This window comes from Misgurnus anguillicaudatus, chromosome 19, assembly GCF_027580225.2.
Source record: "Misgurnus anguillicaudatus chromosome 19, ASM2758022v2, whole genome shotgun sequence".
Lineage (NCBI taxonomy): Eukaryota > Metazoa > Chordata > Actinopteri > Cypriniformes > Cobitidae > Misgurnus > Misgurnus anguillicaudatus.
In genome coordinates this window covers 32755318-32771802 of record NC_073355.2, presented here as the reverse complement: position 1 = coordinate 32771802, position 16485 = coordinate 32755318, and the positions used below count along the sequence as shown (strand labels likewise).

Here is a 16485-nt window from a genome sequence, read left to right as displayed (position 1 = left end):
CTGAAAAAGGATAAAGAGAACAAAATTCCTGTAAAAAATTTTAATACGTTTAAAAAAACACCTTTATACTGTAAGTTCGACTTATAGGCAGGTCCATCTAGAATCTCCAGAATATTGTGATAAATTTAAAGAGGAAATCAGAAGGGATTTAAATTTACAATCAACCCCACTATTAATGTGCTAAAATAGCAACTAAAGAAGAAGCACTGTAGTTCACCCAACAAGAAATCTAGCCCATGTCTTTTTGAAATGCGCCCTCCGTGTCGAAATGTCTGGTTTTGGTCTGTGTGATTCTTGCCAGTTATCACGGCTGCTTAAATGAGACCACAATGGCCCATAAATGTGACCTCCGGTGGCCGCAACTTCCGAAATTAGTCCCAGATTGAGTTATAAAAATCCACACGAACTGGTTTGTAATTTGCAGTCAACAAAATACATTGTAAGCATAAAAATGAACAGATAAACTTCAGATGGACACAAAATGCGTATTTTTTTTCTATTGACATAACTGCTCAGTATAGCTACCGAAGGGTTTGAGACACAGCTTTTTTATAGTCATCAGCCAATCAGAATTGTTCTGTGTCTCCATAGTAATGAGTCAGAAAAGGTACTGCTCAGATGGTTTGCTTAAAAACCTGCATACAGAACTGAGCTATAAGGGTCCTGAGCCATCACAGCAAATGCCATTGAGATGAATGGAAAAGCTTTGAGCTGGTACTGTAGACTTCACTGTGACATACACGCTCTTTCAGCTCTAATGATAACATATCAAAGACATTAGATGTCGTGAAAGTGACATCAGAGAGGAGCTCCTTTAGAGGTCTAAGATTGGATAAAGATTAAAAGCATGCTTCTTGTGCTCTCCATGCTTCTCTCTTATACAGACATAAAGTCACTATTACTTACCTAGACTAGATACTCTAACATATAAAATAAAATAAAAACATTTTTGTGCATGAAGAGTCTATAATCGGCGAGCTTATAGATGCAAAAGCCGCTAAATGCCACCTCTGTCAAAAATTTGATAATGATATTAACCGATTGCTCTCTGCGCGTATTATACGTTCATCAAATACTTTCGCTTCAAATCTGTTTAATCCCGGCATCAGGCAATTCACAAATACTGTTTTTTTGGCAGAATCCATTAAGAGTCTGAAAACTGCTAATTTACAAGAAAACATCTCAGATGCACTTAGACAGTAAAATGAAGTCTACGAATGGATACATAAACACCTGCCTATTAAAACTATCTGCGATAAACAGCGGGGAGGGGGCATCTGCACAATGTATGGATGAAATGTGAAAATGATGATGTAATTTTCCTGGTGACAGATGGGAAATCTTCTGGAGTTTCAGGAATGATAATTGCAAGCTTCAGAGATTTGTGAAGGCTGAGATGGTGATAAGAGTTGACATATATATTTAAGCTACACTATATTTAAAGAAGAACATTTTCTGGAAGGCATTAAACTTTTGTGGAAATCATGAAAAACACTGGCTGGCAACTTTTTTTTTTAAAAACGCTGGCGGTGAAAGAGTTAAGATGTGTTTTCGTCGATCGGATCACAAGTGGACGAGAGAGACACATCACGTTTACACCTGGTATTTAAATCCGTCTCTTTTGTCCACTTTGACCACTTCTGTCCTGAATACTGTCAGGGGGTGGTCTGTCGAGACAGTGGGCGAGTCTCTCCGCTGTCATTCAAACGCGAACGGGAGTAATTATGAGTTTATATGGACGAGAACTAATATTAAGTCCACTGCTTGTTTAGCAAGTAAACATGCTGCACAGTGTTTTGTACGTGTATATGTTAGAGCTTTCTCTGAATTTTCAGCGCAATTGATGAAATAGGATCGCGCAACTTTCACACGCTTTCAAAACGAAACTACGGAGATCAGCCACTTTAGTTTTATCAATGAAAGGCTAAAAATAGAGCTTTTCACCGTAGGTTCGCGGCAGAAGTCTGAAAAGACGTAAAAGATTGTGTTCAGTACCTCAGATTAGATAAATGGGCGGAGAGAAGGCGGTCGCGTGTGGCGACAGTGCGTTTACAATACAAAAGAAATCCGATCGAAAGGGGTTTCGACTACCTCTGAATGTGGTTGAAAATGGTCGAAAGTGGACGCGGTCAAAACGCATGTTAATGCCAAGTGTAAACAGCCTCATAGTTAGATGGTGCTGAACTCAAGCTCATCAGGCGTTAGTAGATCACGCGCACCTCATCAGCTCTGCTTATTTGCAACCCTGAACTATTGCCCTGCCCTTAGTAGATTGCGTTGGTTATTATGGAAATCACCTGTTGCGCCTGTGTTATTTAATTTGCGCCTTTTTAGTAAATAACCCACAGATATTACCACTCCCATTGGCGCTTTTTGTAATTTCACTCTCATGCTAATTTGCCTTGTTTAGTAAATCTAGCCCTTAGTATACATGTCTTTGTAAACTTCTATTGTATGGAGAAAATACTCAGTAATGAATTTGCACATGTTTTTTTTAAAGCATATTAAAAACACCAACACCATAGACAAATAAACAATAAATTTGACTTTAAATAAATAAATTACCACAAAAAGATGAGTTTCTTTACCAGTTTGTATGCAAATATAGTTATCTCCGTCCTTCGGATGAGACGTTAAACCGATGTCCTGACTCTGTGGTCATTAAAAATCCCAGGATGTCCTTCGAAAAAGAGTAGGGGTGTGCCCTGGCATCCTGGCCAAACTTGCCCATTGGCCTACTAATCATCCCTCATACTAATTGGCTATATCACCCTTTCTCCTCTCCACTAATAAGCTGGTGTGTGGTGGGCGTTCTGGCGCAATATGGCTGCCGTCGCATCATCCAGGTGGATGCTGCACATTAGTGGTGGTTGAGGAGATTCCCCCATTCATATGTAAAGCGCTTTGAGCACTGAGAAAAGCGCTATATAAATGTAACAAATTATTATTATTATTATTATTATTATTATTATTATTATTATTATTATTATTATTATTATTATTATTATTATTATTATTATTGTGTATAAGAACGATAAATGTCTATTTCTATATAATAAAAGTGAATGGGGACTGGGGTCGTCAAGCTGCAAAATGATACATTTTGGTGAACTTAAATCCCCAACCTAATTAATTGATAAGCACTTACAGTTCCTAGTGTGATGGATAAAAGCGGACACATAGTGAGAGCGGGTAAAGAAGAAGACTTTTATCTGGAGGAAGAACAGCTGTAAGGCCAGTGCTGCCCTTGTAGAAAAACACAAGCTCGGAGCTGTTAACAGTATCCGATGTTTCCGCAGTTCCCTGACCTCCTTCACATAACTCACTGAGCAGCTAAATCTGACGTTACTGTCTCATTAGTTACGGGTGGTACGCTCACAAGCGTACCCACGCACACACACACTTGTGTGAAGCTATGTAATAATTCTTTAAAAAAGCGTAGAGGACCATTTTTGGGTAGGCTTTACTTGTTCTTTAATTTAATTTTTTCTTAATAAAGTGTAATCAGTGTGTGTACTCCAACTCACGAAAGCTCAATGACATTTTGAGTGAATCTCACCTCCCAATGACCTTCTCCAGTAAATATGACACATGGATTGAGTCCACTTTGTCTCTACTGCAGTGCGATGTGACTGACCCTGTTTCCGTCCACCCAGAAGCTCCAGCTCTCTCACCCTTCCCCCTTTATGCCCCAAACCAGCTTCCGACTCCCAAAGAGCCACACAGGAAAAGGCCACACATCATCTGGACATGAAGGGCTGGGTGATCGTATATGTGTGTGTATGTGTGTGTTTTGCACTTTCATAGCTCAAGAGACTTTGCTGAGCAAAGATGAAGCATGTCATTTCTGCATCACTGGCTTTAGTGGACAGAATTGCAAAAATACTGCTTACTATTGGTCGGTCAAACAGTTAATCCCAACCCAAAGCAATATTACTACACTGTAAAAAATACTTTGCTGCCTTAAAATATTTTGTTGAATCAGCTTGGATTTACAAGTCATATCAACTTACTAATATTTATCTTGACTAGAGATGAGTTTTTATAACTACAGGTGAGTTCTTATAACTTATAAAATTAAGTTGACTTTTCTCAACTATATTTTATAAGTTCTCTGTTGAGATGACTTGTAAATCTGAGTTGATTTAACAAACAATTTAAAGCAGCAAAGTATTTTACAGTGTACAGTACTGTACTGTATCTCTGGTTGGGATGCATAACAAATAAAGCAATGTTTTGAAACAACCCAGAACCAAAAAGAAATTAAACAGTTTTATAGCAATAATTAAAATAATACTGTATATTCACTGTAACATCTTTTTCGTGTCCCTCTTATAATAACCATGTGGAAACCATAGCATTAAGGAATAAGTATTTTGCCCCAAAATGAAAATGATCGTACTTTCTTCTTTCACCTAAGCACAATCTGAGTTATATTAATGTCCTGGCTCTTTTCAGATTTATAATGACACTGGATAGTACATTCTTACAGCTCAAAAAGCATATCCATCCATCAAAAACTAATCCATACAGTTATTAAATGTCTTCTGAAGCGAAGTGATGGGCGAAATCCCTGACCTAGATTTGCCAAGATTACAAAGTCTACAAATTAGAGCACAGTGTGAGAGATTTATTCTGAAACTCGACAGGAGACGAGTGTGAGATTACAGTTTTGTGTTGTTAGTAAAAACCTCAGAATCCCTTTAGCAAGCAGTCGTTATTTGCTTTCCATTTAATATTATTGCTTTGCAAGAGAAACTACAGAGATATCGTCACGCACAAGTGAAAGACTCGAATAGTTCATCATTACATAAAAATCAAGCGGTGAATAATCCATCTCTGATGAGAAAAACATTGTCTGATAGATAAACTCCCACCCCGATCAACGAGCACAAACAAGAGATGATGAGGTTCAGCTCACAGGATTTAGATAAAAGAAATTCATCTTAATAGTTGTTTACCTTTGCTTCCTATCTAAAGAGGATGTGTGTATTATGTCTGGTTCACTGTGCAGTCAAAGACAGGGATTAGGGGCTACTATACAAACTTGTATGACATGTCAGTTAGAAATTTGACCTTACGAAGATAAGGACTACTAACATTTGTACTTTTAAGGGTGCTGTCCCAGACAGGGCTTATCCTAGTCTCAGACTAAAATGAATTTTTGAGCTGCTATAATTTAAAAACAACTTGCCCTGACATAACTTAACATATGTCAGTGCCATTGTTCTGTCTCAAGATGCACACCAGTATTGTTTTTGGTAAGGTTTGTTTGTAAAAAAAATCTATTTTAAAAATATCCATAATGTATACTGTATAAAGATATAGGGGAGAGCAGGGGGATACCATTTTCAGAAAAACTTCTTAAAAGATAATGTTTTAGAGAAAGATGTATTTTTGCTGTGGTCAATAACTCACAAGTGTGGTCTATATTGATAGACCAGGTGGAATTTTGAACAAATGTAAAACGACATCAGTATAATTTCACTTTGAACATAGTGAATTGTTAATAAGTGCTTTTGACCCTGTCAGCTGGGGCGAACGAACAAAACATAAAAGAACAAGATAGATTTGTGTGTTAGACTTGTTTTTAGTAAATATACATGACTATGACCTTGTTAATATGTAACTGCAAACATATTTTGTCATTTATCTTTGCAAAAAATAATTCAATGCAATTCAATTTTATTTATGTAGCGCTTTTTACAATTGTTATTTGTTTCAATGCAGCTTTACATGAATAGATGTAGGGGAATACACAGAAAATCCGATGGATAATATAAGAAGCAGAATACAGCAGCTAAGAATAAACCGTACAAGCGAGCGTAGTAATAATGTAACCAGTGACGGGTCTAGAGATTTTCTAATGCAGGTGCTATGGGGATGCTCAACACTTAAGAGAAGGTGTTTTAAATTTTGGGGCGTTTCATTAAGGAGGTCGCATCGGACCACCCTTTATACACGCGTACACGCCCGCATTAACTAGCCTATACTCGTTCCACGACTATGTAAAAGTATTTAACACAAGGGCTAGATACAACATACATAAGCCTGCCAATGTAAACCTCTGAAAATAATATTTCACAGTCTTGCCCTGAATACAACGGAGCAGCAAACGCAGCAACAGACGCTGTGCACGCTTCAGCTTAAAATGCTCAGATCACGAAATCACACAGCCAGTTACCAACACTACTGATGAATCAGCATTGTTTCTATTGTTGGAGCATCATAGGGTGACCATACGTGCCAATGTTACCAATGATGTTGACGCTGTCAAGGGTCCTCGTTCTCTCCTTATTTATAGCCAAAAGTGCCAGATTACTGGTTAAAAACTCGCTATCAAAAACAACCTGCTGTGAATTAAGGTCAAAAGTTCACCGGGCGCTGCACCCATTGGCCAAAGAAGATCACCTGTTTGGGCGTCATGATATTTTAGCTAAATATATATTTTTAAATTATTATGTAACTCTTTTTTAACAACATGAAAACACTATTCAAACATGACATTAAAATAAAAATATAAAAAATTACAGACATTTCTTGGGGGTGCTGGGTGGGTGCTATGGATATTATAGCCGGAGCTACAGCACAATCTAGCTCCTCCCTGGCGCCGCCACTGAATGTAACATTTACAGGAAAGTGCTAAGTTAAGCCAATGTTGGCTGACTCTCCAGGGAATGAAAAAACCCCTAGGAGAAAAGCCCTGTGGTAAAACTCCTAGGAGGAGAAAAACCCTTGAGAGAGATACATATATATATATATATATAAATAAACACAATGAAATTATGAAATTATATTTTCATTTCATATTTTCTCAGATGTTTCAAAAGCAACTCGACGGTACAAGCTTAAATTGTTGAGAATAAACACTATGAAAATTAAATTAAATCAAATTAGAATAATATAAATTTTCAACATAATTCAACAATATTAGCAGCGACAGGAACTCCTGACATTTAAATCCGATTTACTTTTATTTTACACCACTGATCTACTAGCTGATGCCTGACCAACGGTGGAACCCTTTTAATCTCCTTATCCGTTTATCCAGTTTTATAAATAAAATTGAATTGAAATTGACGAAATAACAATGACGAAATAACACAATATTTGTCAGCTCTGTCAAGGGTTCCGTGCTAAAGATGCTGTCATAGTTTGGAATGCAAATGTAGTCGGGCTCTGAGAAAATCGCTTTGTATCTTTCATCCCACGTTACTTTCGCCCCGGTTCTCCCCTTAATGAACAGAAAGCATGAGACCAATTTCAGTTTGTCAAGAGTAAAGTATAACTAAGCAGATAAGGATAGAACCTATGAATGATTTATATTTCAGGCTGCAGAAAACTTTTAAAAGGCTGATGATTAGAGCGGTTATCCTATAATAGCTTTGCAATAGCTATGATCATTCCTTGGACTTTTTAATTTGCAGCCATTTTACTTATTAGAAAAGAAACCCACTTCTCTGATGAGGCTTTTATACCATTAAAGAAAAAAAACGTACATTTGGTTCTTGGTACATTAAAGAAATACTTATGTTTATTACTATAAAATGAAACACAAACTTCTAATAAAATTTGAAGGAAAATGTAACGGATTAATAGCTCTTTCAAAACCTATTAAAATACTTTCTTAAAAATGCTTCTGCAGCTTAACTGGTAGAGATTTGTTTTAAAAAAACGCAAAGGTCGTTGGTTCGGTTCTCAGGGAACACTCATACTGATGAGAAATGTTTAGCTTGAATGCACAATAAGCATCTGCCAAAAGTATAAATGCACATTTAACATATGCCAATCATAAAATGGTTTCACTCCATGTATTAAATACAAAAGTCTGTCTGCATATCGAACTGTTTAATGCACACTTTAATTACACACAAGGGTAAGTGCGGCATCTTTTGCAAACCATCACCATGACAGCTGAGGGAAGGGGGTTGGGTTTGGGGTGGTACAGGTTGGCAGTACTGGTGACAAGTGGACATAAGTTCTCCCCAGTGGAAACCTGGAAGTCTGCCTACTGCAGCACTCCTAACCAGCACAGCCCTTTTCATGCTACAGGATAATGAATTAATTTTAATTCCTATATCTGCATTATAGCTCATCTGAACTCCAAACTGACCTAATCTTCAGCTTAATAAAGATAATGTCAATCTTAGCAGGGTTGGACAATATCACCAAAATATTATATCCTGGTATGAGGATTTTAATATCTCTCCATAGATAACACTTCAGTTGAATTCTACTGCATATTAATGCTCTAAGTGGCATTGTTACTCAGCATGCTCATACAGTATGCAGACCTTTTTTGCATTGCAAAGTTGCTACCGATAAACACTCAACCGTGACACAGTACAATATTTGCCATATTTTTCATGCTAATGCATGCTTTCAAAAGCTAAATGATTACCTTGCATCATTGCTTTTGTCATCTGATGAAAACTTTAAAGGTTTGCTGGATATCTAAGGTGTTGGCAGCAGTCTGGCAGTGTGTGTGCTGGTCTCAGTACAAGAATGAGTCAGTGCCCAGAGGCCTGTGTTTCTCATATCAGGCCAGCTAGGTTGGCAGGAGAAGATCTGATCATTACACCACTAAAGCTGTCCATTCACATACCACTGCTTTGCTTAACGTAAGAGGTTGTTGTAAAGGGTTCTTTAAAAAGTTTCCACGGGATTTAATTGGTGTTTTATGCATTTGGGAATTACATAAAGAGCATTCAGCATTCAATACCCCATAACGCTTTAAGTTTACACTGCTATTTAGCTGACCAACAGCGAAGAACAGCAGAACTGTTGAGTGCAAAAGTTATAAAATGTGTGATATATATATATATATATATACACACACACACTTACACAGACAGACTGTGTTTCATAATAAAAGCAAAGAAAAAAACACTTAACATCATGTGCATTTAGATATGGCTTTTTCTTCCACGTGCCTTTCGCTGTTCAATCTCTGCATGGGTCTAGCAGCGTTCCAGTGCCTGCTCCCAACCTCAAACATTTTGCCTATTAGCATTCCCATTGCCTGTGCTAATAGAGGCATGTTATCACAGCTGCCTATTCAAGACTTCTCCCTCATCATTCACTTCTCATTGATCCACTGCACCAGGCTTTTGCCCCCCAAGAGATGTCCCTTCATGAATAATCGCCCACTTGCACCATTCTGGATCTGATCCTCCACAGCTAATTCCGAAAGGGGTCAGAGGCAAAGTCACAGAGTTTTGCAATTTCAAGCCACCAACATGGTATCAATAATCAAAAACTGCAGGGAACTGAAACCGTATGCTCAGAGTGGTTTAGGGCCCCTCGCGACGAAGGGGGCGATACTAATAAGCCAGGACCACTGTGTGCAGCGACTGCAGCACTAAAGAGACAGACCTCCTGGAGCGTTCTTGAGCCCAAATGATGTGCAGATGTACTGGTATCATCCCCTGCTGGGGTCCAATACGAGCGACCTGTCTGTCCAGTCGTACGGTACATTGGGGATGCTGGCAGAGGTCCAAGCGTCTCATACGGTGACCATGTGCTCGGAGGTCTGCTGACTCCATCACCCTGCTGAACTCATTGCGTAAGCACAGATGAAAATAGAATTGCAGAGGTCCTCCTTATCTTATGATACTTAAACATTTACACTAAAGTGTCCTGCAACTTTAAGGAGAAGTGTTGGGCATGTCATTTAAAAACACAGATTCTTCTTTCCTACGATGAATCACAATGCTAAGCTTTTTAATAAACATTTATTAATTGAGCTGTCGGGTTAGAGTTCACAAGAAATTTCTGTTGTTTTTCAGCATGTAAAATAACCTGCAATATTTATTTCAAACAGAGATGGCAACAGAGAGGCAAAAGTTACGGATTGCAGCTTTAAGTTTAAAATAAAAATTCTTACTTTGAGAAATTTTGTACAATGTACAAACACCTGTGGCGTCAGTTGACGCGTTCTGCTGAGCCTCATTTAAGTGCAAATCTGGAAAAAACTGGTATGGTGTTCCTGATTATCAACCTGTGGATGTTTTTAATTGCTAAAAGGGAGTTTGTGAACTTAAAGCAAAGCACAGATGACAACAGGTTTACTCAAGACAGCGCAAGCTAGCATGAAGGTAAAGCTAATCTTTTACATTATTGTGATGACGCTGGTAGTGATGATGCTCTCAGACAAATCAGTGATCTACAGTGTTTTTGCGTCATGTTTTGGTATCAGCTCGGGTTGCTTGGAACCCCAACCGAGGTGGTACTAAAAAGTATCGGGTACTACGTACTGCACCCAGTGGAAAAGCCCCCAGAAGTCCTGTATTTTTATTTGGTTATTTAGTGATCTAATGGGCAAAATTTAAAGGGTCCCATGTTATTCTACTTAATACAAAATGTTCCTTGACAGCTCCTGGATTGGATTTGTTATAATAAAAGTTTGAAACCTCTTGTGCCACCCAATTTAGATAAACACACTTAATCAAAGCCACATTACTATGGAAATTTTAAATGAAAATTATATGTGGTACTTTCCCAGGATCATGGATAAAATCTTGCCTTATAATGCAGATTATTTAAACAGCCTCAATGTTCAACTTGTATGGAGGCCTCTGTTTATTCTGAAAACAAATGCAGAAAAAATGACATGACGTGTACTGTCATATTTTATAGCTTTTCTGTATTCCTCCTGTCTCTGCCCTAAAGACACATGTAAAGAGTCTTTCACGTCAACGGCGACAGGTAGGGGCTCTCCCAGTTCAGGGATTTGTCAAAAAACGGTATAAGAAAAGCTGGTGCCAACAGGGATCTGTCTCTGTTATCCTGACCTATAGTGTCGTCCTTATAGCTTTGCTCTTCTTTCACACTTTGATGCCCGAGTAAACCGGTGAGCAACTGCTTTTTTACCCATTCTTCTGAGAATGACTGAAGACATGGGTGAGACTCTCCTGACAGGGGTGCGATGGTGTGGAAATCAGGTTACTCGTTTTTTTTTTTTTTTTTTTAGACGAACTGCCACTGTAGGAATTTGCCACTTAAAGGAAAACACCACCGTTTTCAACATTTAACTATGTTCCTACCTCAAATTAGACTAAAAAATATATCCATCCTTTTTCAATGCGTGCACTTAATCTTTGTACAGCAGGTTGTGAATGTGTTAGCATTTAGCCTAGCCCCATTTATTCCTTAGGATCCAAACAGAGATGAATTTAGAAGCTACCAACACTTTTCATATGTTGTGAACTATGAGAACTATATTTTATGGCAGAAGAGCACTTACTGTAGTATGCAGCACTTCGACCTTGGGCGCATTAATATTGACAGAAGTTTGAGCTAGGCTAAATGCTAACACATTCACAACGTGCTGCACAAAGATTAAGTGCACGCATTAAAAAAAGATAGATATGTATTAATTCATCTAAGTTGAAGTAAAAAAATAGTAAAATTTTGTGAAAATGGTGGTGTTTTCCTTTAAGACTTACAAATAAGATGACGTTATAATCTAGGGAAAGCATCTTGTCTTGTCTTGATCTCTATTGTAGTCTCTGTTCAATACAATTGTAATTGCAAAATTGAATAGAAACATTTATTACACAGTAAAATAATTTTGCATTGCATAACTTACGCTTTCCCGGACAGGCTTTTGATTAATCCAGCACTTATCCTTAGTTATATTAGGACATTTAAGTACAGTAGTTACAAACATACAACATTATTGGTGTGCATCTTGAGACAAAACAATGGCACTGATATATGTTAACATATGTCATATAAGATATGAGGCAGCTTAAACATGCATTTTCGTCTAGGACTAGGATAAGCCCTGTCTGGGAAACCACCCTTAAATGTGAGATCTCCAATGTCAGTGAAGGGTATCATAGAAATGCTACAAATCCTAGAATCCTTAATCCGGGATATGAACTCAACAAAACATTAATACGCCAATTTAACACTCAAATCCTTCTGTCTAATATATTTGTGTCTGATAAATATAGCTGAAGGCTCTCAGTGTACCCTAAACATCTGCTCAGTCTGATTTCATAACAGGAACCTCATGACCTCTTGCTATATTATGCACTATGTCTCAAATCATGACTGTGGAAGATTAGCTAGGCAGACAGAGGTTAATCAAAAGATAAATTGTTATAAAAGACTTTGCCCAAAAATGTCAGCTGACTCTTAATGTGAATTCATCTGAAAATCTAGGAAAAGATGTCGGAATAGCTACCCCGGATTAACCAAGGCAGATTAAGTCTGGGATAATCCAGCCAAACGAATACTAAATGCTGTGGGTATTTAACCAGTTCGGTCCGCATCTACGGCTTAGACAACACAGCCTGTGTGTGACGCTCTGATATACGTGATGTCCGGTTTTGAGAATAAATCCCAATTAAAATGCTGTCTGTAACATTTACCTCTCTATCGCCATCTCTGTTTTGTTATAAAACTGCAGGTTACTTTTTGTTTGTTGAGAAAAAATTATATGAATCATTATTATAAGTTTATCATTGTAAATCGTGGCAAGGTAAAGGGACAGTTTTGAATACTGATTGTTACTAGCTCTGTAACAGTTTTTTTCTTTATTATTTATAGCTAAAAAAGTTAAGAATTCCAGATTGATGTGTTTTGGGGGATTGCTAAGACTTGACCTTGCTTGCGACATAAATATAAATTAGGTCATTTGCAGATAATAAATAATCTATGGATTGAATTAAAGGGATAGTTCACCCAAAAATTCACAGCAAACGGTACCCGTTGACTTCTATAGGATTTGTTTTTCCTATAATTGAAGTCAATTGATACCGTCAACTGCGTTTACCGTCATTTAAATAAAATGTATTAGTGTTTAACAGAATAAAGAAACTCATACAGATTTGAACAAAATTATGGTAAATGATAACAGAATTTTTTTGGGGGGTGAACAATCCCTTTAATCTTGAGATCAAGTATTGAAATGTAATGTTTGCAATGGTAATAGCACACTAAAAAAATACTTAAGAAAATAAATCTTGCATGACAATTGATTGTCATCTAAATATATATATGTTGGTCCAAGCATTCAGATACTAACTATACGGTATGAGCTGTCAAGAAGTGACATCACCTTATCTAAAAAACAACCTCTTGACTGAGCATTATTTAATGGCAACCTTCAGTTACAATTTCTTGTGTTATTTCTGCACAGAAATAATCAAACAGCGAGTCATAAGTATGTCCTTGATGTGGTGCTGAGCTGTCTTAATTTCTACGCCATAACTCAAAAATCTCATTGCCGTACAGCAGTCTGCTGACCCATGGCTTATTGATCGCTCAGTGACAAATGAGTGATAACCTGGACGGTTTATCCTTGAACCCCAGAGATCTCAAGGAGGACCTGTCACTAAAGCGTCACCCATGGTCACAAAGCACATACTGTATTATTCATCACTTCATTCAGTTGACCACCTGATGTAAAGTTACTGTCATCAGCTGGAAAATCAATTGATGTACTGATTGGATGTGACAGGAGGACAGCCTATATTTGTGTTGGGAATGAGGCCCGCGTCCCACTCAGTTAAACTGATCGATGCTAAGGACAATGAGCATTTCTGTTGAGCTGGCCAGAAAAGTGAGTATTTGTGGGAAATCCTTGTGGAAAGAGTTTTTGCAAAGATTTATAAAACTGGTAACACTTTACACTTTACAATAAGGTTGTATAATTATGTTAATTAATGCCTTAGCTAACATGAACTAACAATGAGCGATATAGTTTTCTAAACATTTATTAAGATTTGTTTATGTTTCAGCATGTACTAATATTTTTCAACATATAAGGCAAAAAAAAATCGAAGTTTAGTTTCATTTAGTGCTCACGTGAAACTTTCATGTGCCGATTTTTTTTAAGTTTAGTTTCGCGTGCGCACCGGAAACTATCGCACGCGGACGTGAAACTATCGCGTGTACACGTGAAAGCGAAAGTTTCACGTGAGCACGCGAAAGTTTCACGTGAGCACGCGAAAGTTTCACGTGAGCATGCGATAGTTTACATGAGCATGCGATAGTTTCACGTGTGCACGTAAAACTAAACTTTATTTAATTTTTGCTCCATGTTCCCTCAGGGGCTCCGTAATAATCCACTAGATGGCGCAATTTATAAAAAAAACGGAAGCAAAAAAATTATTTATTAATTTTAAACTCCGTGTATGTTTTAAAATCATTCTGAATCTTATCTCTAACACAATTCCTTCCCCAAAATACTATTATTTTAGCGTTTTCTAAAAAAAATGCATTTTTGAAGAAAAATACCCATATTTAAGAATTTATAAGAAGAGAAAAAAATATAGATAGGGTGAAACAGTTTTTTCCCCGTTTTGTTTGTTTGTTGTTCGTTTAAAAGCAGAGGGTCTGTTCTTTCATTTGATATATTTGTATGTTACGCTACGTACCGTTCTGCCGCATATTATAGTCAGATCGGCCGTTCATGAGCTTCGCAGATCACTCACTAAGTATGCCGGTTACTAACAGTGACTATTTAGATGGATCGTTGAAGCCATCGCACTGCCTCATGCCTTCCTCAATGAGCTATGATGTTAGAGCCCACTCTGCGCGAAGTTGGCATATATTTGTATGTTTATATATTTTGTGAAACTTTTGTGAAAATCACAAAATATTACGGCGGGCAACTTTTTAAAAAAGGCCGGCAGGGAATGAATTAAAAAAAGCTGCACTATGTAACTTCTAGGATGATCTCTTGACGGAAATGCAATATAATATACAGAACTATATTTTCAGTGTTATATAAAGATCTTACAATCAGGCAATTTTATCTCCATACACCGCGGGTCCCCTAACATGGAAGTCTCCATTTTGCACAGCCATGTTTCTACAGTAGCCCTAAACAGACAAACTGCTTTACAGAGCGCGTTTTGTTACCATGTTGTCTCAGACGCTGACGTTTGTCCTATGACGGCTACCGTAGCTTCTATAAGTTTTTATAAGCTGTCGACCCCAAAAAACGAGCGATTAAAGACACAAAAGTGCAAACAGGCAACTTTTCATAGTACTCATATTAGTAGAACTGCGTCCACTAGAGGGAAACGTAGTCGGCGATCCACTTTTTTTCTCCTTAAAAGCTGAGTTTTACGGCTCGACAACTTATAAAAACTTATTTCTGGGTTCTTTGGCTTGTTAGCTGTACATATTGTCACACAGCAGCTTTTAGGCATTATTCTGTTTTTGTTATAAGCCAGAAATGACAAGGAGGCAGCCTCTCGCAATACAAAGTCAATGGAGACGGTTGGATTGTCCCCCCCCCCGGTGGGCATGGTTTTCAGGTTATGACGCGCTGCGCTCTGTCTCTATGGCTTTTCTTCCTGCTTACTACTGCGCAGGACTGGTCCCGAAATCGCTACTGCGCAGACTCAAGACCCAAGATGTCAGCGCTGTATCGGCACACTGCCGGCTTTACTTTTCACCAAGGGATGAGAGCGAAAGAGCCCTCCATCTTTTTTTACAGTCTACGGGTGAACTGTGGAGTCGTTGGTTGCAATTCACAATCTCACCACTAGATGCACCTACAGTATAAATAACCCATACCAGTACTCAGTTAAGTCTCTTGAATTAGAAAGAAGCAACATCAGAGATTTTCCTCAAGGTTACAGTAGGAGGGTGAAAGCTGACTACTTTATATTCCCAAGTTGCCTCGGTACCTTATGCGTCCACTTACTTTAAAACCAAGTAGAGCAGTCCATATAAATCTGTCTCATACTGTACATGTCCAGTGGTGTGACTAATGCACATGTCGCTCAATTCCACACGCTCCACACTTCAGGCTCTCACCCACCTGAGTCTCATGAAGAGGATGAAGGCGACCAGCAGGGCTCCCAGTGATATACAGTGTCCCAAGTAGTTTATGATGACCGCAATGTGGTAATGCAGCTTGCTCTTTTTCTGAAAGATCATAGACAGACACACAGAGAGACACATTAGGGAGATGAGAGACTTTCCGCAGATGTGACATCTAAATCCCAACACGGAAGGAGCGCTAAAAGCTTTTTGGGGCATTAAAGGAAAAGATTACATCTTGGGAAAAGCTACTTTACTTTTGTTTTTTTGCATTGCAATTTTGTCAAAAATAACCAATTGGCTTTAATATAAATATATATTATGTCTATACTGTAGTGTATGATGTCTTAATAGTTTACCCAATGAAGAAAAGCCCCATCATTATATCTCACATAAAACTCCAAATCTGTTTGCTGTTATTGGCTTTTGGACCATTTTCTATAAAATAGTTCATAATGACCATATCTGTCAACAATGAATGAAATAGCATTATAAAAGCATGAGGAAAGTATAGTCTTTAGGACTTATTTGCCTTTACAAGACTTGAAATGCAGCACATGCTAAACTATTTTGAAGGTTATTTTAATACTTCTGCTGCAGCTTGAAAGATGTGCTCACAAAAAACTGTTGTTGATTAGAAAATAAAACGGCATACAGGTTAAGACATGGCATAAGGGTCCAATGAATAATGACAGG

At 37.9% G+C, this 16485-nt stretch overlaps 1 protein-coding gene across 2 annotated transcripts in view; it reads right to left on the bottom strand.

The window, feature by feature from the left end:
- Positions 1-16485, bottom strand: part of crhr1 (corticotropin releasing hormone receptor 1) — a 173463-nt gene that overhangs the window by 35033 nt on the left and 121945 nt on the right. Inside the window, exon 6 of one of the 2 annotated variants that reach the window (XM_055194465.2) lies at positions 15788-15894. In XM_055194465.2, coding sequence (XP_055050440.1) covers positions 15788-15894 — 107 coding nt within the window. Of the gene's footprint in view, positions 1-3559; positions 4031-15787; positions 15895-16485 lie in introns of those variants that run through there. The other variant, XM_055194467.2, reaches the window with a different exon arrangement.